Raw genomic sequence first — 25,083 nt, forward strand, 5'->3', positions numbered from 1 at the left:
TTTGGAAAAAGTGGACGCATATTTAGCATGGATAGCTTATGTGGACAAAAAGTTATGGGGGCCTAAGCACAAACTGTCTCCTCAGTTAAGCCTAATTGCTCGTGGGCCAAGCTACCAAGGTTTGATCAAGGGTTAATTTATTGAGACCTTGACTGGACTAAATGTGAGATTGTGGCTTATTACTAAGTGTTAGTACCTACCTGCCCTTAAAAATAATCTACTTTCCAACACAAATACTTTTTTTGTTAATGATTTTTTTTTTTTTTGTCCTCATTCCCCATAGGCTGTATAAGAACCTCCTCTGCTTCATCAACCGAAGCAAAAGAATTATCCAGGCCAGGGGCTGCCCTCTCCTCTCAAACCAAACAATCCTCAGACTGTCCCAATTCCATGAGGATTTTAGAGCAGGGGGTAAAATCATTGGACAAATAACAAAAAATCATTTCTATTCATGCATTAAATTTAACAAATTATCATTCTCTTAAAACCATACATCGATCTCCTGATCTCCAATTCAATAATGGTGTCCAAAAATTCCCCCGCGTCCTATATTCTCCCCCTATTATTTGATCCAAATCTGCTGTGCAAAAAACCTCCTTAAGCCATTCTAAGTGGCCTGGAGGGGCCGTTGAAATCCATTTTCTACATATTTCCCTTCTCCCCAACAATATTGCATAAAATACAAATTTAATGTCTGAGATTGTATCTCGGCCAGTCCTTCCCTGCCGATCCTGAAATTGACCAAAAATTATTAACTGGTATGAGGCCACAATTTCCCGATTCAATGTCCTCGAAATAGTTTCACATACTTTCTCCCAAAAATATCGAACACCAGGACATTCCCAAAACATATGAATATCTGTTGCTTGAGATAAACCACATTTTGGACATTTCACCTCCTGCCCTCCTTACATTTAAGATAACTTCTCAGGGGAAATATAGACTCTATGTATCGTATAATAATGTTTTTTTCTCAGAGCGGCAGGTTTCACAATACCAAAGAGCAGTAACTTTTTTTGTTAATGATTGTTTTGCATTTTCTATGTGATATTACCCATCCTGATTCTGGAGGAAGTTATTTTAATAATGTGTTGTTGGTGAGATTTGTATTCACAGTGTAGCGATGATGTTTTCTGTTCTTATCTTTAGGGAATTATGTCACATAGTATTAATCTTGAATTTGAGAATTGAAGCTTGAACAGGGCAGGGTAAAGAAAGAGGTGAAGATAACCATGTTGAGGATGGATATGGACCTTGTTGATGTTCACTGACTGCTTAATTATATATACTCTAAAGGTATCCTATAACCACGCTACCAGAAGACTCAAGATGTAAGTCAAGGCAAAGCATATGGCAGTCAACATATGTGGACAAACACTGATGGGTTTTTGTTTACAGACCCTAGTAGTGGCATGCTTTGTCATTGGGTTGCATCCTTTTCCCTAATAAACAGGATGTGCTCAATCATTTTCCAGGAAGCACTGTGAAATAGTTGCTTGCTATGGTCTTCTAAAGGATAAAATACTTCAAAACACCAACAGGTATCTCATTTAAAAAATAATAATAATGAGTGTATGTGGCATGGATAAACAATATATGTGGGGTGTTAACAGGATATGATGGCCCTACACCCTTATCAGTGTTTACATGTTTCAGTTGTTGCTAAAAAAAAGACTCAAGGCACACAGGCTTTTGGCAGGACTATGGTATGTTCCTGGAATTGCTGGTCTGTTACCTATTCTTATTGGTCAGTCATCCTAGCTCAGTTGGTCTGAACTTAGAACATGATACATGCAAAGGGGGCTACTCGCCTTGTTGTTGAGTTTGTCACTATGGATTCCCTATTTGGGCTGCACTTAGTCTGAAATAAGAATAGTGTGGGTATGCCCCTGTAGTCACAACATCATCAAGTGTGTCATGTCTCTTTTCAACACCTACAATTACACCCCATTCTCTTCCTGGCTAAGTGGTGAGATCAACATCAAGGAGAGTAGCCCATCTGCCTGTTTTATGCTGTACGCCCAGACTGACTGAGCTAGGATGAATGACCTGTACGAATATGTAAGAGACCAGCAATTCTTGGGGCATACATATAGTCCTGATGAAAGCCCAGAACCCTTATGGGCCTTTTTTTAGCAAGAGCTGAAACATGTCAATGCAGATAAGGGTGTAAGGCTATCATATCCTGTTAGCACGCTACTACATTTTTTTATCCATACCACAAACACTGAATATAAAAAAAGAGATATCTGGGTGTTTTGAGGTGTTTTTATTCTTTAGAAGAACCTGACAGGCAACTATCTCAAAGTGCTCCCTGGAAAATGGTTGATACCATCTTGGTTTGTAGGGACCAGGATGTGACTTGGTGATGAAGCATGCTACTACTAGAGAGGATGAGGGTCTTTAAACAAACACCCACTGTTTTTTGTCCCCATGGTTTGCCTACCACATGCTTTGCCGTGACTGACATCTTCAGTCAGTTATAGGATACCTTTGATGTGTACAGGATTAAGTTAGGGAGACAGTGTCCTATACTCCTGAATTTCTCTCTCCTTTTCCCTTTTAACAATTCTCTGGTTGTATTCGGGGATGGTAAATGTGACTGGCTATTTAAGTCATGGAACTGTGGTTCTTTCTCCCTTGCTAATGTAGTTGCTCAACTTTTGTATGATGTGCTGCTCTTTGATGTAACGAGGAGAATGATGACATAATCCTCTCCTTCGTGCCCTTAGAGTCAAAAGTTTTAGACATAAAAGCTCAGACATTTTGCTTCCTAAATAATAATGATGCTTGTGGGATTAAAAATATTACAATTGCATGCAAACATCTGTAAGCTTGTGAACAACCCTGCCCCATTAATGTGGGGGGAAAGCAAGATAACTCAACCAATGGACCCCATCCTAATTTTTCTTGGCTTCGTGCTAGCAGGGAGAGCAGTTACCTCTCTGCAGTTAGTGGGCCAGTCCAGGGGATACTTTAGACCCCATGGTCTCCCCTGACGTGTCCTCTTCACAGGAGCTATCTAAAGATATGGTTGCCACCTGGCTGGTTTTGTACCGGGCATGGCTGATATTTTAATGTCCCTGCCGGTACAAAAATTAGAAAAATCACCTAAAGAAGATATTTTCCCTTTTCAGTACATACTTTAAACAGTAAACGTTAGACTAAAACTCTTTAAAATGTATTCCACTTCTGCACAAGTGACTCCTGACTGATAGAGTAAATAACGCTAGAATTGGCATAATTAACAAGCATTTTAAATGCAACGGGTCTCGCATTTGATCGAGTTAGAGCTATTAGCATTGTAAAGCAAAAAAAACGCATTGTGATCGCGCTATGTAAAATGCAGCACGATCGCGCTGCGTGTAAAATAAACAGATAAAGTAGTCCGGACTCCAGGCTGAAAACATCAAGCCTCGTATGTTTTTGGTACTTTACCGGTGCTGTGTAGGTGGGTTAAACACCGGAAATGGCATGACGTATGTATGCCTTTCACAAATCAAAGCAAGCGGATTTCAAAAGGCAAGCCCACGAACCAACGTAAGTGACTGATGTGGCATGGGTGTGGTTTAAAGCCCAAAGAGAGATTACAGAATGGACGGAGCACTTTGTGCTCGCCCATAAAACAAGTATTTTCAATGCAACGGGTCTCGCATTTGTTCGAGTTAGAGCTATTAGCGTTGCAAAGCAAAAACAAACGCAGCGCGATCGCGCTGGGTGGAAAAAAAACAGATAAAGTAGTCCGGACTCCAGGCTGAAAACATCGAGCCTCGTATGTTTTTGGTCCTTTACTGGTGCTGTGTAGGTGGGTAAACACCGGAAAGGCATGACGTATGCATGCCTTTCACAAATGAAAGCAAACAGATTTTAAAAGGCAAGCCCACGAACCAATGTAAGTGACCGACGAGGCATGGGCGTGGTTTCAAGCCCAAAGAGAGATTACAAAATGGACGGAGCACTTTGTGCTCGCCCATAATGAATACAGAAAGTGACACGAGTTAGGACCCAGACTTTTGCAGAACCTTAACAGATGGCTGGTATTTTTTAATGGGAGAGGCCGCAAAAATCCCTGGAGATGACCGAAAAGACAGTAGTATATGTGCCAAATTTTCACTCAATCAAGATTCAAGAGCCATACTTAAAATTGATGTAATATTAGTGTCACTCTCTAAAACTTCCCCATCACTTTTATGCAAATGTCAAACTAACGATGATGCATTAGCGAACGAAACATACATACTGAAACAACTTTGCTGAGTATCAAGTGTACTTTTAGTGCTACATACGGATTGGAACAACGTGTTTAGGAAAACTATGCGAACTGAAGCTATTGTTAGTATATGCGCTTCTCATAACAAAAGTACGGGATACGTTGTAGCCGTGCAACTGCACCTTTATAAGAGAGAGTACGGTAGTTGGTACGGTGCTATTTTTGTTTGACTGCGTGTCTATTAACGACGGTATTCAGGGATCCTGTAGGGACGAGTTTGTAGTGTACGTTTATTAGGTGCTTTACGGGTGCCCCTTGCTCGGGAATCCTGGCCCCTCTCCGGGGAGTGGACTAGCCGCATGTTACACAACCCTGGCAGTGGCCGTCGACAGCATGCTGGCTCAGGGTTTGCTGATCCGGCGATGGCTTCTCGCCGCTCCCCGGACGTCCCAGGGACAAGAGCCGAGAGCTGCCTGCTCCTCTCTTGTTCCCGCGCTGCAGGGCGAGCTGGACAAGTTCGGGGGAGTCTCGGTATCTCTGGACGCCTCTCAGCCCGCGCACCGCCTGGACCCGACCTCCTTCCAGCGCCACCTACAGGGCAAGTGTGATCTGCGCACCGCACTCAGGTAGCCCTGGCTTCTGCAGGGCATGCAGCTTAACATTACACAACACCTAGATCTCCGAGGTCGCCTCTAGTGACACAGGCGATCTCCAGACACCCAGTGTACCGAGATGCAAAATCTTTCTGGAGGTGTTTCAGTTATAGTATGTTTATAGTCCACAAACCCGAGTTCCGCTGTCACTAAATACACTAGCGTGAATAAGGGACAGTAGCAGAAAATGTATTGAAGGCATGTACATAAGCCTTTACTTTTCCGGTGAATAATTTGACACCTTGTCGGCCAGCATGGATATCCAGTGTTGTCCACAACGGCTTGCCGCAATCCATGCCAGGTTTTTAGCATATACACCTGCAACCATCTATTAATTTAAATACAAATCGTTACATAGTCACTGGTTATCCTGAGAATGTGTCAGGCCAGCCTTCTTCAACCAAATACCCCATTCTCTAAAACCTGGAATCTTAACACATTGGTTTTAGGCGGAGGGGGTTCTTAAAGGGGCGTGGTCTACGTAATTTGGGGCGTGGGCAAAACACGTAAACACTATTTCTGCGATTCCCATAGAATGCAGCCAAGCACTGAACTGGTATTTTGGTTCCTTACGGAGTTTTGATACTGCATCCAGCTATATACCACAACAACTGGCACACACCTAAAACCAGCCAGGATTTTAGGCTTTGTCAATGGTTATTAACTTTTTAAGATTAAAAAAAGTGACAACAATGGTTTTCTGGTAAAAAAATAATAATAGAATGATTCAGTTCTGAAATTAAGTGTCTGAATTAACATTACCGAAGCCTGTGGAAGGTGTTGCGGTCTTCAGTGTGTCTCAGTCACACCCTTTATGTTCACTCTATGTTAGACATGTATGCCCTTTTTTCTCCACATTTCGTTCATATGCATATCTAACACATCGAAACACACAAAACACCCACTCACTGTAAGCACTGCATTTTCTTTTATTTTCACATTGTCAGTATTTTGGGAATTGTATGCCTCCTTAACTCACATTTGCAGAGAATCACAGTTGAAATTGGAATACATGTATACACGGCAGAGTGGCCAAGGATTGGATGACTATGAATATTAAACACCTTTTTGACCCACTGACATGCATAGTGAGAAATTTGCACTGCTTTCAGCTTCAACTCTATAATGCTCAATTGTGTTCTCGATTAACAACTGGAGGAAACTCAGTTGAAAGTATGCACTATACAAGAGTAATATGCTACACGCAAAACAAATAGAAACATAATATCCTAGAACTAGCTAAGACTCTTATGGAATGCAAGATTAAGTATAAAACATGTGAAATATAAACAGGACATAAATTTCTGATATTTATTACCTCACCATTTTTTGACATTGATTTTTTAGTATTCGATTGGTATTTTAGCTGTTACAACTAAGGATGTGAATAAAGGGCCTTCGGGACCATTTCTAATTACTACTGGAGGCTCCCATCCCAATTAAAACTTTAGGCAAAAATGATATATTCTTTACTTAAGGTGTTTTGAGTCATCCTTCTCCTCCAGGCATTGGCTTTGTTTGCCTTGGAAGTGCAGCCGTTGGCATGCAACATTGTCCATCATTGACGATTATTATATTCTATTGTACTGCATAGCGTTGTATTGACACATATGTATAGGTCTTATAGGCAATATGTGGGCTGGCAATGCGTGGATAGCAAGATACATTGTGTAGGTAGAGTGTGTGGTTGAAAGAACATTGTTTTTGCTTTGAGCCTATGTGGAAAGTGTTTTCATATAGTGCATGATGACCTGTTCCTTGCAAACTGCTGCCACCATCCTCATAGTACTCTCCACCCCTCATAATGTGTCTGTAAAAGCAAAGCATTAGGTATATTTTTGGTGGGGCATGACAAAAAAGCAGACTGTAGGGATTTTTTTTCTCCCTTCCACCTATTATTTGAAAGCTGCCGTAATTGAACTCTTGCTCTAGGCAAGACTGCTGGTTTATGGATGACAGCACTTTTGTTTGTAGGTGACTAGGCCATTCCTACACCAATTTGCAACTGTCTGCCCAACCCTCCCGGCTCAAAAGCAGTACCTCACCAAAAACCCAAACAATAAAAGGTGATTTTTGACAGCCTTTACGCATGAACTCTAGAGTGCAACATCTTAGGGGAGGCGTGATTAAATGGAAAGTACCCTTTTCTCACATGAGCAACAAGTCTCAGTCACACACAGGCGATGAAGAGAAAGAAAACAGTCACAAAACCAACCCATAACAGAAAGGCAAGCAATGTCAGACATATCCACAGATAATTCCATGGATAAATTAAATAGTTACTTTCAAGCCATATGTACAGCTTACATGTCTTTGAAACAGTTTCAGTTGTAGGTGTAGATGAAGTTGAAGAAAAGTCATCAAGGTCGATGAAGTAACCAGAAGCAGTTTCTGCGAACACGAGAGCCAGTGCATTACTGGTGGATGGATCCACTTCACGTGGAGGTTCATAGTAGATGATGTAGTCTGTTTGTGTTGAGTTGGAGTAGAAGACAGCCACATCTTGGACAGTTGTTGTTGGTGAAGTGGTAACAGGAATCAGTAGAAGCTCATGCTCGAGGAGGCATTTGTAGCATTGTTGTACATGCTGGTGTAGTCAGAAGAGTTGTTGTATTTCTTTGAAGAGGTATGTCCTGTTGGGTAGTGAGAGGGAACCGGGGTCTACTGTGCAGGATCGGCCACATGATATAGTTTGATGTTGACGATGGAAACAAATCTGTTTGCTTTAGAGCTTGGCAGCGGTGGTAAGAAGATTATTCTGGTGCCTTGTATTCCCAGGACTGAGACTGGTTGTCTGTAGGAGGGGCCAAATTCATTCTTCACAGCAATTTTCTCACAAACCAGATCCCCGACTTTAGGAAACCAGCCTGAAGAAGTTGTGGACAAATCCCTTATTCCTAAAGTGGCAACACTGGCAGATGAATTATCATCACAAAATTGCTGAAGCTCCTGTAAAACAGTGAGACCTTCATTTATGTCACAAGGTATGCCTGCTGTCACCAAACCAGGGCCATCTAGATCTGGGACATACATAGGTATCCCAAAGAGGACCTTGTAATGGGTGCGTCCTCCAAAGGACTGTCTTGGCGGATTATTCAGTGCTCTCTGGACCCCATATAAGTGATGAAGCCAACTGCGGCCTGAACCTAATACTCTAGCTGTTAAGGGCTGCATTAGATCTCGGTTCCTCCTCTCCATGACCGAATTACCCTGAGGATGTTAAGGTGAGGAGTAAGGGAGTTCAACACCCATCGTCCTAAGGTGTCCCTGTATGTCTTAGAGGCAAAGGCAGGGCCCTGATCTGAATGGAATGCTGCAACCGCATATGTACCGATAAACATCAGCAAGTCTTTTGTAACAGATCAAGCATCAGCCGACCGCTGTGGCCATACCCACAGGAATCTAGAACAAAAAACCACAGCGACTAAGATGTAGTTGTATGCACCATCAGGTTGTAAGGGACCACAGTGGTCCAGGTACACACATTGTAGTGGCCTGTTCGACACTAAGAGGGATGTCTGCGGTGGGTGTTTGATGTTTGACCCCTTAATTTGCTGGCAAATGTCACAGCAAAGGACATATTTCTTGGTCTGTTTGTATATGCATGGCCACCAGACGCGTTTCTGGAATATTGATATCATGGCCGCAACACCAGTATGAGCAGAAGCAACACCCTCATGCTCTGCTTTGATGAGATCTAATATGTGGTCGTTGTTGGGGATCATTCAATCTCCAACCCCAGGAATTGTTGCAAAGGCAATAATTCTGTGCACTGATGTGGTATGGATATTTTCAAAGGTAAGCTTTTGGGAGAGGCTTCTGCTCTTCCTCTGCCCGCTCCTCTTCCTCACCGCGTTCTCTTCCTGCTTCTTTCTTCATCTTTGGTCTTCTTCTGTGTTCTTCTCTGTGTTCTTCACCTGTGTTCTCCTTTCTCCTCTGCACCCCGACCTGCGTGTCCTTTCTTCTTTCTTCATCTGTGTACTTCATCTGTGTTCTTTCTTCCCTGCACCCCGTCCTGCGTGTTCTCTCTTCTTCTTTGTCCTTCTTCTGTGTTCTTCATCTGTGTTCTTCTTTCTTCCCTGCACCCCGTCCTGCGTGTTCTCTCTTCTTCTTTGTCCTTCTTCTGTGTTCTTCATCTGTGTTCTTCTTTCTTCCCTGCACCCCATCCTGCGTGTTTTCTCTTCTTCTTTGTCCTTCTGTGTTCTTCTTTCTTCCCTGCACCCCGTCCTGCGTGTTCTCTCTTCTTCTTTGTCCTTCTTCTGTGTTCTTCATCTGTGTTCTTCTTTCTCCTCTGCACCCCGACCTGCGTGTCCTTTCTTCTTTCTTCATCTGTGTTCTTCATCTGTGTTCTTTCTTTCCCCTCTGCTTCTCAGGTCTCTCCTCTTCTGCCTGACTCTTCTTCCTCGACTCTTCTCTCCTCTTCTTCTTTACCCTTCTTCTTGGCTCTCCTCTCTTCTGTTCTTGACTCTTCTCTCCTCTTCTTCTTTACCCTTCTTCTTGGCTCTCCTCTCTTCTGTTCTTCTGTTCCTGACTCTTCTCTCTGTTCTTCCTTACTCCCCTCCACCTCTGTAACCCCCCCTCCCCTATCTCTCTCCCTTACTCCCCTCCACCTTTAACCCCCCCTTCCCTATCTTTTCTCCCCTCTACCTGACCCCCACACCCTCCGCTTTTCCGCTGCAACCTCCTGCTCGGCCCCGCCCCCCCTGCTCCCATTCGTCGCCCCCCTCCCGCCCCCAGCTGACCCCTCCTCCCCCCCTCCTCCCTCTTATGGCGGCTGCTGTGCGGCCGCGCTGCTGGTGTACCGAAGGCGCGCCAAAGGCAAGCCCGTCTGAGCCTGGACCGCGCCCAGCGCCACGACCCCTGGCCCCCAGCACTCCCAAACCCCGCAGCACCGCTACGACCCCATCACCCTCCACGCCCTCAACCCGGAGCGCTCCAGCCCCTGCTTCCAAGCCAACCCGAAATGTACCCACGGACCCTTCGCATGTCACACCTGCAAACTCACCTTCCACCGCGAAACCACCACGCCCGCCAGCCCACGCGCCAACAACCACCTCAAATGCATGCTGATCAACGCACGCTCCGTCCACAAGCACGCCGTTGAACTATGGGACCTCCTGGACTCCACCGGACGTCGCCTTCATCACTGAGACCTGGATGAACGCCTTTTCGGCCCCCAACATCGCCATAGCCATCCCCGACGGCTACAAGATCTCCAGGAGAGACCGCGCCATCGTCTTCAAGGACTCCATCAACGTCACCACCTACACCGAAGACACCCCCCTCGCCGCCGAACACCTGCTCTTCCAGATCCACACCGACCCCAGGACCACCCTCAGAAGAACTCTCATCTACAGACCCCCTGGACCACGTGCCCTCTTCAGCGACTCTATCACTGACTTCATCTCCCCGCACGCCCTTGCCTCGCCGGACTACATCCTCCTCGGCGACCTCAACTTCCACCTGGAACAGAACAACAACCCCAACACCACCGCCCTGCTCGACAACCTCGCCAACCTCGGTCTCAAGCACCTGGTGAACACCCCCACCCACATCGCCGGACACACGCTCGACCCCATCTTCTCCGCCAGCAACCACGTATCCTTCAGCCACTCCTCCGTAATACACTGGACGGACCACAGATGTGTCCACTTCACCTTCCGACGCGAGACTCGCCACCTCCGCACACAACCCATCCCACGCCGACATTGGAACAAAATCCCCGCGGAACAGCTTCTCTCCACCCTCAGCGACAACCAACCCACCTTCTCCACCGACCCCAACGATGCAGCCCTCAGCCTCATGCATTGGATCACCACCTGCGCAGACAACCTCGCTCCCCTCAGACGCCTCCCAAGACAGACCAACACCAAAAAACCTCTCTGGTTCACAGACACCCTCAAGAAATCTAAAAAAAACTGCTGCACCCTTGAGAAGACCTGGCGCAAGGACCACACCGCAGATAACATGGCTGCCCTCAAGAACGCTACCCGCGAACACCACCAACTGATCCGCGCCACCAAAAGAAACTCCTTCACTGACAGACTGGACAAGAACACTCACAATAGCAAAGAACTCTTCAACATTGTCAAAGAGCTCTCCAACCCTAACACCAACGCCATCACGCCCTCACAAGACCTCTGCAACTCCCTCGCCACCTTCTTCCATCGTAAGATCACCGACCTACACGACAGCTTCGGTCACCAGACCCAGCCAACCACCACAGAACCTACAACCCCAGCCATCACCCTCAACGCCTGGACTCACATCAACACGGAAGAGACCAAAGCCACCATGAACTCCATCCACTCCGGTGCCCCCTCGGACCCCTGCCCACACTTCATCTTCAACAAAGCCAACGACATCATCGCCCCGCATCTCCAGACCATCATCAACAGCTCGTTTGCTTCTGCCACCTTCCCCGAGAGCTGGAAACACGCAGAAGTCAACGCCCTACTGAAGAAACCTACGGCGGACCCCAGCGACCTGAAGAACTTCCGCCCCATCTCGCTCCTCCCCTTCCCTGCCAAAGTCATAGAGAAGACCGTCAACAAGCAACTTACCAACTTCCTTGAAGACAACAACCTACTCGACCCCTCTCAGTCCGGATTCCGAGCCAATCACAGCACAGAAACCGCCCTCATCTCAGTTAACAGACGACATCAGAACTCTGATGGACAACGGAGAAACAGTCGCCCTCATCCTCCTCGACCTCTCGGCTGCCTTTGACACCGTCTGCCACCGAACCCTAATATCCCGCCTCCGCTCCACTGGAATCCAAGGACAGACCCTGGACTGGATCACCTCCTTCCTCTCCAACCGCTCCCAAAGAGTCTACCTCCCACCTCTGTGCTCAGACCCCACCGAGATCATCTGCGGCGTCCCACAAGGCTCCTCGCTCAGCCCGACCCTCTTCAATGTCTACATGAGCCCCCTCGCCGACATCGTACGCAAACACATTATCAACATCACCTCCTACGCCGACGACACTCAGCTGATACTTTCCCTCACCAAGGACCCCACCAGCGCCAAGACCAACCTGCAAGATGGAATGAAAGACGTCCGAAACTGAACTCAGACAAAACGGAAGTCCTCATCCTCGGAAACACCCCGTCCGCCTGGGACGACTCCTGGTGGCCCACGGCCCTTGGCACCGCACCAACCCGCTCAGACCACGCACGCAACCTCGGATTCATCCTGGACCCACTTCTCACCATGACCAAACAAGTCAATGCCGTATCATCCTCCTGCTTCCTCACCCTCCGCATGCTCTGAAAGATCTTCCGTTGGATCCCCGCCGACACCAGAAAGACCGTGACCCACGCCCTCGTCACGAGCCGCCTGGACTACGGTAACACCTTATACGCAGGAACCACTGCTAAACTCCAGAAACGTCTGCAGCAAATTCAAAACGCCTCCGCCCGCCTCGTCCTCGACATACCCCGCAACAGCCACATCTCCGCCCACCTGAGACAACTGCACTGGCTTCCCGTCAACAAAAGGATCACCTTCCGACTCCTCACCCACGCACACAAAGCCCTCCACAACAAGGGACCCGAATACCTCAACCGCCGCCTCAGTTTCTACACACCCACCCGTCAACTTTGCTCCGTCAACCTCGCTCTCACCGCCGTCCCTCGCATCCGCCGCACCACGGCAGGTGGGAAATCCTTCTCCTACCTGGCGGCCAAGACATGGAATTCCCTCCCCACCAGCCTCAGGACCACCCAGGACCACCTTGCATTCGGGCAACTCAAGATCTGGCTCTTCGAGCAGCAGTAACCCCATCCCCCTAGCGCCTTGAGACCCTCACAGGTGAGTAGCGCGCTTTTTAAATGTTTATGATTTGATTTGATTTGATTTGATTCAGCCGAGGCTTTCAAGGCGGCCAGAATTTAATTATCCACTATTGTCTGAGAACGAGTCACTGCAGCAACAGAAGCTGTAGCTCCTGCGGATTTGGCTGCTTCATCAGCCAAAGTGTTGCCAATAACGTGTACACCTACACTTTGGTGACCCAGTGTATGGACTACATGAGGTAGCTTATCCTTAAAATCAGCTACCCTCCCCCACAGAGTTCTGTGTTTTATGGTGTTCCCCTTTGAGTCTCTGAGCGCGTTCAACCGCCAATGATTAAGATAATTATTGTAGGACTGGACACACTAGTACGAATCACACACTATCAATGTAAGGTGTCTTGGATCAGTATGTTCCAATGCCAGAATGAGGGCTTTGAGTTCAGTCAATTGTGTTGTGCAGCCCCCTAGGGTCTGGGTGTCGGTATTGTGAGGGTGGAATATACCATCCTTCATCACTCCTTTCACCGCTGCGCAAGCGGCTGAATATTGATGTTTTGTACCTACAGCTGGTGTGCTGAACCATCAGTGTAAATGACAGTATGGTATCTGTCAATTAGCAAGATTTTGAGAGGTGCGGGGTACTCCTGTTTGTATTGGAGAAATTCTTGTGTTTGAAGTTTTGGGTCAACGATGTAATCAACATAGGTGGCAGTCAGGGAGGTTGCCCATTGAATCTAGCGTGGATGTAATGCTTTAGGGTTAGAAACACTTGCTTTGGTGACCGCCTCTAAGGCTGGCACCGGGGTAACGACAATGATGCATTTCCCTTGGGCAAGTGGCCTCTCCTTAATGGTAGCCATCTGTACAGCAGTTAGAATTTTTTTGTGTGGGTGCAAAGCGTTGTTCTGCATTAAATATAAATGTGATTTATAAGCCATGGGCACCGTGTCACCTTTGTTAAAGGTGACATAAGTGAACCTAGTGGCACCAGCAATTATTCTGATGACCAAATTTGTTTTGCTATTGCATGTGTGTAAGTGTTTTGCTTTTACCATGTCTTGCTGCAGTCCTCTAAGGATGAATCTGTTTTCAACTGTCCAGTGTCTGATTGAGAAATCTGGGCATATTAAATCATAGAGTGGTTTGATGCTTTGTGCATAATCAGGAATGCGAGTTCTGCCAAAGTTAAAGAAACCAAGTAAGGACTGCAGTTTCTTGATAGTATTTGGTGGTTGGAGTTAAGCAAATATTTCTAAAAAGTGCGGGGCCAGGCCCTTGCCCTAGTTTCATAGCTCATATCCCAGGAACAATACACTGAGAGACGCTATTTTCGTTTTCTTAAAATTGAATTTGTAGCCAAGGTCTGTGAATCCTAGAATGATCCGATCGACCCTGGCAAGGTGAATATCATCCACATAGGACAATGCCTCAGGGTCAATATCAGGCAGTATTGATGTTACACAGGCTGAGAATAGCCCTGGGCAGTTCTTATAGCCTTGGGGCAAACAACAGAAGCACTTTTGTGAGCCGAATGAGAATGCACTCAGGTCCCAACTTTCATGTGCTAAGTTTTGGCAGAAGAAACCGTTTGAGATATCGAAGGTTGTTTTGAATTTTTTAAGCAGTATATTGTTAATTAGTGCAGTGCTGTGCGAGTTTTGAATTGTTTATGTGCATGTATGACTGTGTAAATGTCTGTAGTTTAAGACTATTCGATATGAATGGTCTGGTTTTGCAATGTGGAATAATGGGTTATTCATTGTAGAGACACAGGGCTCAATTACTCCCTGGTACTCGGGCTGAGTGAGGATCTCCCTCACTGGAGCCTTAGCTTCGTGTTTAACAGGAAATTGGGGCTGAGGCTGGGGTGTAGATGTAATTGGTATTACATGGAAGGGAGAATCTCTATCCTGCCCTACGTGTTTTCGGTATAGCGCGAGTGCCTGCTCCAAAGCCCAGTCAATAGCGTAGGCTTCTTTTACCGCTTTCGGGACAAGATATGAGAAAGAAGGCCAAATTACATCTTCCCCATGTGGGAGCCTACGGACGTGTTCAGGAGGCCAGTCTCTTTCGGCCAATAGGATATCAAAACTAAGTTCATCCCAGAACATTACACTAATGGTGCACTCTGTCTCCCTCAATTTGGATATTTAAATCATAAACCCTGTTGGGTGAGAGAATGCGCCTGTCCGCAGTCTTGACTGTAATAAAGTCGCTAGTTGCTGTTGCATCCAGATGATCTTTCAGACTCTGGCGACATTGTGATTTCTGCCGCACTGTCCAGCAGTGTCACTGCCCATGTTTTGTTCTTCAGCAGTGTTCTCAAGTTTGCTGGCATTTTTAATTGAAAGTGCTGCCACCTTTTTCTTTTTAAATAGTGGCTTTTGTTGTGGGAATTTGTCTTCTTTCTTGTCTGAAGACCGCAGTGAATCTTTCTTCTGTTTCACGTAGTCAGGACAGTGCTCTAACCGGCCCACTCTCTCGCTATGTCTATCCGATATATCCTGAAAGGAACGAGAGGGACGTAAATCAGTATATCTGTGAGGAGTTTTTATATTTTCTCTGTTTCTGAGATTATGGGGGTCATTCTGACCCTGGCGGTAAAATCCGCCAGGGCCAACGACCGCGGGAGCACCGCCAACAGGCTGGCGGTGCTCCCTTGGGCATTCTGACCGCGGCGGTACAGCCGCGGTCAGAAACGGAAAACCGGCGGTGTACCGCCGGTTTTCCGCTGCCCTGGGGAATCCTCCCCGCCATGGGGATTCAGACCCCCATACCGCCATCCTGTTCCTGGCGGTTTTGGCCGCCAGGCACAGGATGGCGGTATGGGGTGTCGTGAGGCCCCTGGGGGCCCCTGCAGTGCCCATGCCAATGGCATGGGCACTGCAGGGGCCCCCGTAACAGGGCCCCACCAAGATTTTCAGTGTCTGCCATGCAGACACTGAAAATCGTGACGGGTGCAACTGCACCCGTCGCACCCCTTCCACTCCGCCGGCTCCATTCGGAGCCGGCATCCTCATGGAAGGGTGTTTCCCGCTGGGTTGGCAGGCGGCCTTCTGGCGGTCGCCCACCAGCCCAGCGGGAAACCCAGAATACCCGCGGCGGTCTTTTGACCGCGCAGCGGTATTCTGGCGGTTCCAGCCAGGCCGGCGGCTTCGGGGTCGGAATGACCCCCTATATCTCCTTTCGGAGTTCTCTGGGTGTGGAGAATCTGCTCTCTGACTTCGCCTGTCTTTATTTTGTTTTTGTTTATCACAGCTCTTTTTATAACCCTCCTGTGCTTGTTTGGTACCTCCCGTAGTGGTGGTGCTCTTAATTTCAGGCTTTTTCAGCTTGGCTCCCAGACTATCCTGTCCTATACTAGTATAGGTATCGGAAATAACTTTCGGTAGCTCTTTCTCCTGTTCCAAGTGTGGAATCTTATTGAATATTATTGAGGAGACTGCGTTGAAGTTATGCATCAGTTTCATCCCCAAGTCCAGGTAGTGTACATTGCACAGAAGAGTGTACCCCATGTGGCACAGTCATCCACTAAGGGAACCATTCAGAATGGCAAGCACATTGTGAGAATTCGGTTTTTCCTGTTGTCCAATATGGGGAAACGCAGCCTCCAGCTGATTTATTTACTGGGTTATCCAAAATGGGATTTTCTCTCATTCCGTGGGTACCTTGCCCATGATAGAATGTACTGTTTGTGGGTAACGGCCAATTGGTATCCATCGGGTGCTGGACACGCTGGTGTTGTGGTCAAAGTTCGCATTACAAACTGTTGTCTGTATAATTTTACTAGCTCATTGTAAAGATAACTTGCAGGCAGCTGATCTGCGTACTATACACAGGGGTGTGGTGTATATATGGCGAACATCGGGCACGTTAGTCCATCATTACCTAAGAGATCTAGTCTCATGGGTTGTATTACGTGTGGTAGGGCGCCATTAAACCAGTTCTGATGTTCTTGATAAGTAATATAAGTAATAGGTATTTCAAGATACTGGTATGCTTGGTACCGTTTGTGGTATGTTTGCAACTTTGCATGTGTGTAATGTGTATGTTCTAGAGTCTTCTTCAGTAAAGGTGACCCAGGAATAAAATGTTTCTGTTTGGTAAGCTTCATTAGCTTCTACAATGAATGTGACATCCCCACCCTCATCTCTAAAGCCATGCCCCATTAGATGTAGTGTTACTGCATGTTTAGCATTTTTGGGAATGTCTATGGCGTTAGCCATGTTGGAAAATGGGTAAAGAGGTGGAACACCAAATGGGAGAAAAGTCCTTATAAGAGTTCAAACTCAAACAACCTACAGTCTAGTTAGGTGCTCCCTGTTCAGCTGAATAGGATTATCCCAAAGACCATGGACGTCTCTGTATAATGGTACTTAGTTTACTTGTTGTGTGTGAGACAGAGATACTCAAGACATATTAGTGCCCAAAACACCATTGTTGGTGGCGCCATGTCGTAGTTGGACTCTTGCTCTAGGTAAGACTGCTGGTTTAGGGATGACAGTACTTTTGTTTGTAAGCGGCTAGGCCATTCCTACAAGTAGCAACTGTCTGCCCAACCCTCCCGGCTCACAAGCAGTACCTCTCTAAAAACCCAAACAAAAGGTGATTTTTGACAGCCTTTACGCATGGACTCTAGAGTGCGACATCTCAAAGGAGTTGTGGTAAAACTGAGAGTACCCTTTTCCCACATGAGCAACAAGTCTCAGTCACACACAGGCAATGAAGGAGATGCAGTGAAGTTTTCAATAGGTTTTATTGGAAAAACTGCAATCTACTGTAAAATGCATGAGCTACAATGATTAGCATAGTAAACAATGCAAGAAGCAGAATTGTAAAGTTGAGTCGTGAATAAAAAGACCCCCACCATCTTGCAATAACATAAGATGTGAAATAGGTCCTAATACCCTAACATGGAGAACTTAATCTCTAACCTAAATCTGCCAGTACTGTGTCCATGAGAAGCGCCCCCAACCCTTAATACTTTGGAACGAGGTCTCTAGATCAGACTCTGTGGGGACACGAAGGGTGGGTCTGCATCAAGGCGACGTGCAGCATAGATGGTGTTGATTGCATCTTGTAGGAGTTTCTCTGATAACCTTGTCTGCTCGAGATTTATTTATACAGATCTTGTAGGACCCCTGACGCAGGTATGTTCCCAAACAATAAATAAGAAGCCATGCTTGGGGCGGCAGTTATATAAACAATTCCTTCCAAATGTACATTGTGTTCCTGTCACACGTAAGTGGGAAAGCGACATGTGAATACCTACGTATATCACTTGTCTTTAATGCTGATAGTGACGCCTTCACAGGGTGGCACCTATAACGTGAAATCAAAACATCTTCCTAACTATGAACATAGCAGCCATTTTGAAAAAAATAATTAAAGAAATGCGCTAAAACAGAGCAGTCTAAGTAGGTTAAAAGTCACTAGGTGATGGGGCCACAGGCCTGCAAGCCAGAAGGCTAAGCTAAACTCCTGATTCCCATTAAAACTAAATAGGATCCACCACAAAGCACAGGTCTAGACACACAAAGGCATGGGGCCAGCCAGCTGCAGTGTTCATTCAACTGGTGTTTGAGGAAGAAGGTGTCTGTCCTTCTGGAGGGCCATATATATCCTCTTTGGACTTCAGCAGAGGACCAAATGGCTGAGCATTTGTTTCAGTTCTGAGTCCCGTTCAAAGTAAGTTACGTCTTGGCAATCCTCTTACTTTACGTTCTGACAGTTATGGTTTGTAGATTCTGTTCAGAATTTCCTAAGTAAAAGTATTTTAAAAATTAAACCATGCCACTTATAAACTTTTAACATATTGCCTTCTGTGTGCAGTTTCGACCCACTTTCAGACATGTTTGCTTTTCTTCCAGTAGTTCGAAGCGTTTTCTCTTCTACTTTTGTATTACCTGTAGCTACCACTGCTGGTGCACTCTGCTTTTACACAACATAATTTGTTTTTTCTTTTTCTTATTTATCATTCGAAATTATGTTTGCTTTCTTGATTCTCTAAATAAACAGCCAAAAACATGGCGCCCACATCATTATTTAGGCCTGCATATGCATGGTGATGCATGTGGTGGCATTTGTCTTCACATACGCATGACTAGGGAATGACGTTGCTGCCAGTACTGGTTGCGTTATTGAGCCTTTTTTTTCTTCTTTTTTCAGTGTTACACAATATTGGTATTCACAGAGCCAATAGGTCAAAAAGGTGAGACCTATTGGCTTTTCTCAAGGCAGTTTCTATTGTCTGTGTAGGTGTGCACTTCTACTTCTATTGAAATGCATGAGGGACTGTTTGACTGTTTTGCAGACTGCAAGTGGTCTGGTAGCCCAGGGAACAGACCTCTGTCAAAAGTGTCTGATAAATGGATGCTATAGTAAAGAAAACAACCTTTTTCTGTTGCATCCATTTTTCTAATGTTGTTTGGTCTGTGCTGTTCTCCCAGTACACAGACAGGCACTGGCAAGCCAATGACACACAGTGCAAATGTCAAACATGTTGGCTTTGCCAGTTCTTTGTTTTTCCTTGTATTATCTCATTGTCTTCCTGAAATTGGTGTGACTTATTTGGACAGGCCACAGTGGACAGAGTTACCGAAATGGTTACTGTTCACACACTTCACAAGATACGCAATAGCCAGGGCAGTACTTAATGATATACTACTTTTATTATATTTTCCATACCACCAACATGTAGCCTTGCAACCACTGGAGCATTTTCTGACAAACAGAAATGTAGTGTTGATGGTAATAATGATAGAGACACCGTACATGTGTTGTTCCCTTTTTCCCACATGTTCTAAATAACAATATGAACAACACCAATAATAGAACTGTTGTCATCATTTGACTGCTTCAGAGTGCTGTCTTTGTGCAGCAAACCCCTGTTTATTATCTCCTGAGCTCTGATCCCAGCCATGCAGATGTGAGCATATATTATTTTGGGAAGCAGTCTCCTATATCACAGGTGGACGCTCAGGATTTACTCCTTGGACAGTATGCTGTCTCCACTTTGTCAGTCAGAGGTCATGATATTCCTAGAGTCATAGTATTCAAAATCTCAACGAAGGCAATGGGATGCTCTGTAGTCACTTGAACGTGCACACAGTTCGTGTGACCTGTCTATTTCTCATCGCGATGACCATTTTATGCCCCCACCTTCCATGGTTGTCACTCAAAAGTCATCCAGGATGTCAATCTTGAACAAACAAATTGTCTCTGATTGGAATGTTTGGCTGATGGCTGGTGTGAATTAAGTCATGCAGCAGGTTAGGGTAGGTGCCTCTTGATGTTGTTGTCCCTCCATTAATGTTTGTAATTTAGGTTACAATTACATCATTTCTACCTGCTAGCGTTCATCTGTTTTCTTAAGCTCACATATTTCTTTGATAGATATTGTCTTGGACCTTGCTGTTGGTATTCTTAGTCTCACATATTCTTCCACATTGTCCATCTGGAGTTTTTCCAGTTTTGTGCGTGGCCATTGATGAGTCATATTCCTGTTATTGCAAATCACATGTTTTGATCTGAGACGGGAATAGCAGCCTATCCCTTAAACATCAGGATCAGCAGCTTGTGATCCATCATTAGTTTCACTATTTCATATAAGTGAGAATGCTGACATCCCCATTTGAGGTTATCTTTCTGTGTCTCAGCCACAGCGAGGTAGGTGAAAGATCTTCCTTCGGTGGTGGTTTTCCAGATAAGTGGGATGGTGGCTAGCGCCTGCTGGGCGGAGCAGAGGGGTCTGGCGGGGTTATGGAAAGAGATGCAATGATTCAGGTAGGCCAGTCCGATGTTGTGAAGGGCCTTGTAGGTGCGGGTGAGTAGTTTGAAGTTGATTTGCTTCTCCACTGGGAGCCAGTGGAGGATTCTCAGGTGTTGGGAGATATGTTCTTGGCAGAGTAGGTTCAGGACGAGTCCAGCGGCGGTGTCTTGGATGAGTTGTAGTTTCCTGATGTTCTTTGTTGTGGTGCTGGCGTAGAGTGTGTTGCCGTAGTCGAGCTTGCTTGTGACTAAGGCGTGGGTGACTCTCTCTCGGCAGTCGACCGAGATCCCAGGCTGAAGTGGAGTTTCTGAAGATGATGAGCTCTGTCTTGTCTGAGTTGAGCTTGAGGCAGCTCTCCCTCATCCAGGCGACGAGAGCTACTATTTCGGTGTGAAAGTTCCTCTTAGCTTTGTCCGGGTCTTCAGTGAGGGATATGATGAGTTGTGTGTCATCGGCGTATGACACAATGTTCATTCCGTGGCCTCTGATGATGGCTGCAAGCAGGGCCATGAAGATGTTGAGCACTGTGCTCAGGGAGGATCTCTGAAGACTCCGCAGCTGACTTCTGTTGGTTTGGATATGAAGAGTGGGAGCTTGACTCTCTTTGTTCTTGCAGAGAGTCGAAGGAGTGAATCCATTGCAGGGCTTTTCCGCGTTTTCCTGCTTCATGGAGACTAGTGCATAAGGTGCTGTGGGAGACCTTGTCGAAGGCTGCTGAGAGGTCGAGGCGTATAAGTGCTACAGTGTGGCTGCAGTTGAGGAGTGTGTGGATGTCATCGATAGAAGAGCTGTCTCCGTGCTGTGGTTGCTGTGGAAGCCAGACTGAGAGACATCCAGAGAGTGTTGTCCAAAGGCATCACAGAACGGTCAACAGGGGTTTAATAATAGAGTTTTATACCATAAGGCCACATTTAATGTAGGTTTCAAATGTTCCTGCCAAGGAAAGGGACTCATGTGACCATATGCATACATTTTGCTGTAGGCTTGTTCTGAATGATTGTGCATGACTTTGACCAATGCCTTCCAGGCTTTGCTCCTTTAGTCAGCCCAAATGTTGAGAGGTCCTATCTTCTCTTCTTTAGTACCCACTCTCTCCATGCTGTGGAAGATCCCTCACCAACAGCTGCGTTACTGACTACCCCGCCCAGTGGTTATCAGTTTCAACTCTGTATGTTCACTGAGAGTATCAGATGGCAAATGGCATTGAGGCTTGTTTTGTGGATCGAGCATATTATCAACTGTGTGACTGTTTTAGGATGAAAATCGTATTGAATACCATTCAGAGCTCTCTATTGTTTGGGGGGCTCATCTCCGTACATGCCAACATTTTAAAACAGATAAGAGAGGGAGATTTAGAAACAAAATCTGAGAAAGTTACTTTCTCCCTTAATTTATGTTGAAGTGGGGAAGTTTTGTGACAAAGAACACTACTATAAAGCCTTTTTTGGATTAGAAAATAAGAATTTCGAGCCTGAATGCGCAGTGTTGGCTTGTACGTACCTCCTTTTTGGGACCATCTTCTGTGCAGGTGCTGACAAGGTCTCTCAGCCTTGTTTGGAAGTTGTTAGGTACCTCACTCTCCTGTTTCTGAGCATGATGGATGAAATAGTCCTAGCCTTGGTTTCTGTGTGTTGAAGTGTGACTGTCACATGCTGACATCATCTCGCCTCTCCTCCAGTGTCCAGTAGTGTAAGTAATTGTTTACGGATCCCCTTTCCAGCAGTGTGTATCAGCTGCAAGCCTTTCACACCTGGATCAGTCTCCCTTGGGTCCCCAAAGTAGACATACAGATGGCCAAGTCAGAGCCTAAGCCTCAGAGCAGCTATTGTGGACAGGCCAGTTTGCTGAAACGTGCCAAAGGTTAGCATCTGCAGAATATGGAGCCGGTAGCATGTTTGTCCACCACACCCCCATTCCACTGAGCCAAAGTCTCTAATATCTTATCAGTCTGACTCTAATGTTGCAGATCTGTTTCTCACACTAACGTTTGGTTGCTGGAATGGGAAGTGTGTTTACTCAAGTGATTACTGAAGCTGCCTAATAATGTGAAAGTTCTTTGTAGGGTGCCCTACTGTCTTTTAATGTTTATTCCTTGCTGTCTCATTGTGTCCAGTCCAACAAATCACAATGACTTTATTTCATCAGTAGATTACATTTGTAAAAGTATATCAATAAATAAAGAAATCTGTGAGGTACTCAGCATTGTTACCTCAAAGTCTTGTATGACTTTCTGTAGTTACACTGAATACGCAGCTACCTATGCCATTATCATATGAAATCTCTTCATTGATGTCATAACTACACTTTCACTATTGCTTTATTAACCTTCTTGCTTTCTCACATTTGCTTGAAAATGCACCATTTGTTTTCTTGGTTGGCAAGGAGAACCCCCCCAGCCTCCCAAAAAACCCTTTATGTCAGCCGGGCACTCATCCTGAACTTTTACACCCCACCCCTTTAAAATGTCACCAGCCGCCACTGGTCAAAATCACTGTCTTCTCACTCTCCTCTGTTTGTTTCCCCTTCCCTGCATTGTCACAGTCTTCTCCATTGTCCTTTTGTTTTTCTCCTTTATTTTCATTTCACTTCTCACCATGCACAGACAGAATGCCTGCAAGGAAAGTCAAAGTTCTGTAGCAGGGAACAGGAAGTGATATCTGAGGCTTGAAACTTTGTCCAAGTGGAAGCAGACGAAATTAACTCTATAAAAGGAGGAACACAAGAAACCAGAGACTCATGGCTGAAGTTGGACGGTGGCAAAGAGAGTGTGGGCCCAGGATGCCATTCAAGGAGCCAGAAAGAAGCAAGCTACAGAGGAGTCAAATACCGAATGTACAGAGAATCCTCACTAAAAAGACATGTGGTGCTTAACGGCAAGAACACAGAAGACTGGTACACCAGGGAACATGAGGAAGCTGTGGATGACCAAGGCTGAGATTGGTGGTATCTAGTCCCCCATCACAGACAGGAAAGTAGGATTGGGAGAAGGCCTGCAGGCCAACCATCGAAGATGGGTCCCAGCTCACATGAGTAACTAGGGACGTGGGTGCTGAGAAATGTATGCAAGGGTAGAATTGTTTTGGGGAAGAGAGAAGGTTAATTATTATTCTGTGGGTTTATAGGCACTGTAAGCAATCTCAGTACAAGAGAGTATAGGACACATAACATATGAAAGGGACTATAGATTGAATTACAATATAATTTGTGACACAGCCTTATATTCATTTCAGATAGGGACTAAGTATTTCTTAAGAAGACATTTTAAAGAAAGTGTGTAGCTGTTACTAATGAAGGAAATACTTTCTGAAATAAAAATCATAATCTCCTCATTACCAGTGGAAAAGAAAACCTTTAAGTCTCTCTGGACCTTTTAGTTCTTAATGAAAGTCTCATTAACCAAAAGATTAAAATAAACATAGGTGAGAATTTTAGATGCAATACTGGAAAAAAAACTTGTTGACAACGAAAGAACACCTGTAATTCCTTTTCTTCGAGACACATGAATGGTACTCCAGATTTGAAACCTCAAATGCAATCAGCCTCTAGAAGACATCACCATATTCTGAGGAAGCTATAAAAAGCTTGGTCAGGTGATACCAGCAGCAAATAAAAATCCCCAATTGTTTCTCCTAAATGACTCTCCCTAGTAGCATAATTTAAGGGGGCCACACGAGGTGTGGAGATAGAACACATTCCTTGAGGAATTAAAGACTACTTACATAAATCCTAAGGTAACCAATGATCTCTAATAAACAAGAAATTAGACTTGCTTTCTCAAATTAATTACAATGCTTACGTTGCATTTATCATACTCAACTTAGCAGTCAGGCATAAACACCTCAAATTCAATAATACAGTGGTAACTATTTTTTTGCTTAATATTACGTTCACATATAGAAATTTCAGGGAAAGCGTGGAATAATATGGGGTAAGGCATTGCCCACGTATTTATAGACACCTTGTGCTTGTATGATGCACTTTAATTGATTCTGTGTTGCAGAAGAACCGAATCTCCCACAGCAGTACTACCCTCCAGCTTTCCAAAAGTTTGCATTTTGCATAATAAACACTCAATTAGCTGTGAAGTTTTTTTAACCCATGTGATTTTACATACTTTTTCTCCATCAAAGGTAGCAAAATGTTGCTGTTTCGTGACACCGTATATATACCTTATGAGGGGAAGCCCTTTAACCTCACTGTATCGGGGCCACAAACACAAACTGAATACAAATATACAGTGGGGATGAATATAGGACAAAGTACCTCAGTGAAAACATAAATGAATCAATGGAAAATTATTTCTTTATTCACAATTAAATCTATTAAATTATGCTTAGTATCTCCAAGTCCCACTCTCATGAGCTGTGTACCAAAGTAACAAATAAAAGAGCTACCAAGTGTATTAAAAAGCATTATACAGACATTAAAACGAAAGAGCTATTAACAAATAATAAAAATACTCTACACATAAAAAAACATAATAAGATAATATTAGGAAAACAGTAACCAAGTAGTTCCTTTGTGCACTGTCATGATTTAATCTGTAATCTGCTTAGCCATTCATTGGCGAGCAGTATTACATTGAGGTAATGTAAGTAATGTATCGTTCATCAGCCAAACTTCTATCGCTGATGTAAACATCCGATACAG

The 25,083-nt window shown here is 45.2% G+C and overlaps 1 protein-coding gene across 1 annotated transcript in view; it reads left to right on the plus strand.

Annotated features, from left to right (window-relative positions):
• Positions 1 to 4,514: 4,514 nt before the first annotated feature.
• The window catches only part of NUDT6 (nudix hydrolase 6), a 177,144-nt gene continuing 156,575 nt past the window's right edge, over positions 4,515 to 25,083 (plus strand). Inside the window, exon 1 of the mRNA XM_069242395.1 lies at positions 4,515 to 4,808. Coding sequence (XP_069098496.1) covers positions 4,604 to 4,808 — 205 coding nt within the window. The 5' untranslated portion in view covers positions 4,515 to 4,603. The remainder of the gene's footprint in view (positions 4,809 to 25,083) is intronic.

This window comes from Pleurodeles waltl, chromosome 1_2 (genome assembly GCF_031143425.1).
Source record: "Pleurodeles waltl isolate 20211129_DDA chromosome 1_2, aPleWal1.hap1.20221129, whole genome shotgun sequence".
In the NCBI taxonomy this organism is placed as follows: Eukaryota; Metazoa; Chordata; class Amphibia; order Caudata; family Salamandridae; genus Pleurodeles; species Pleurodeles waltl.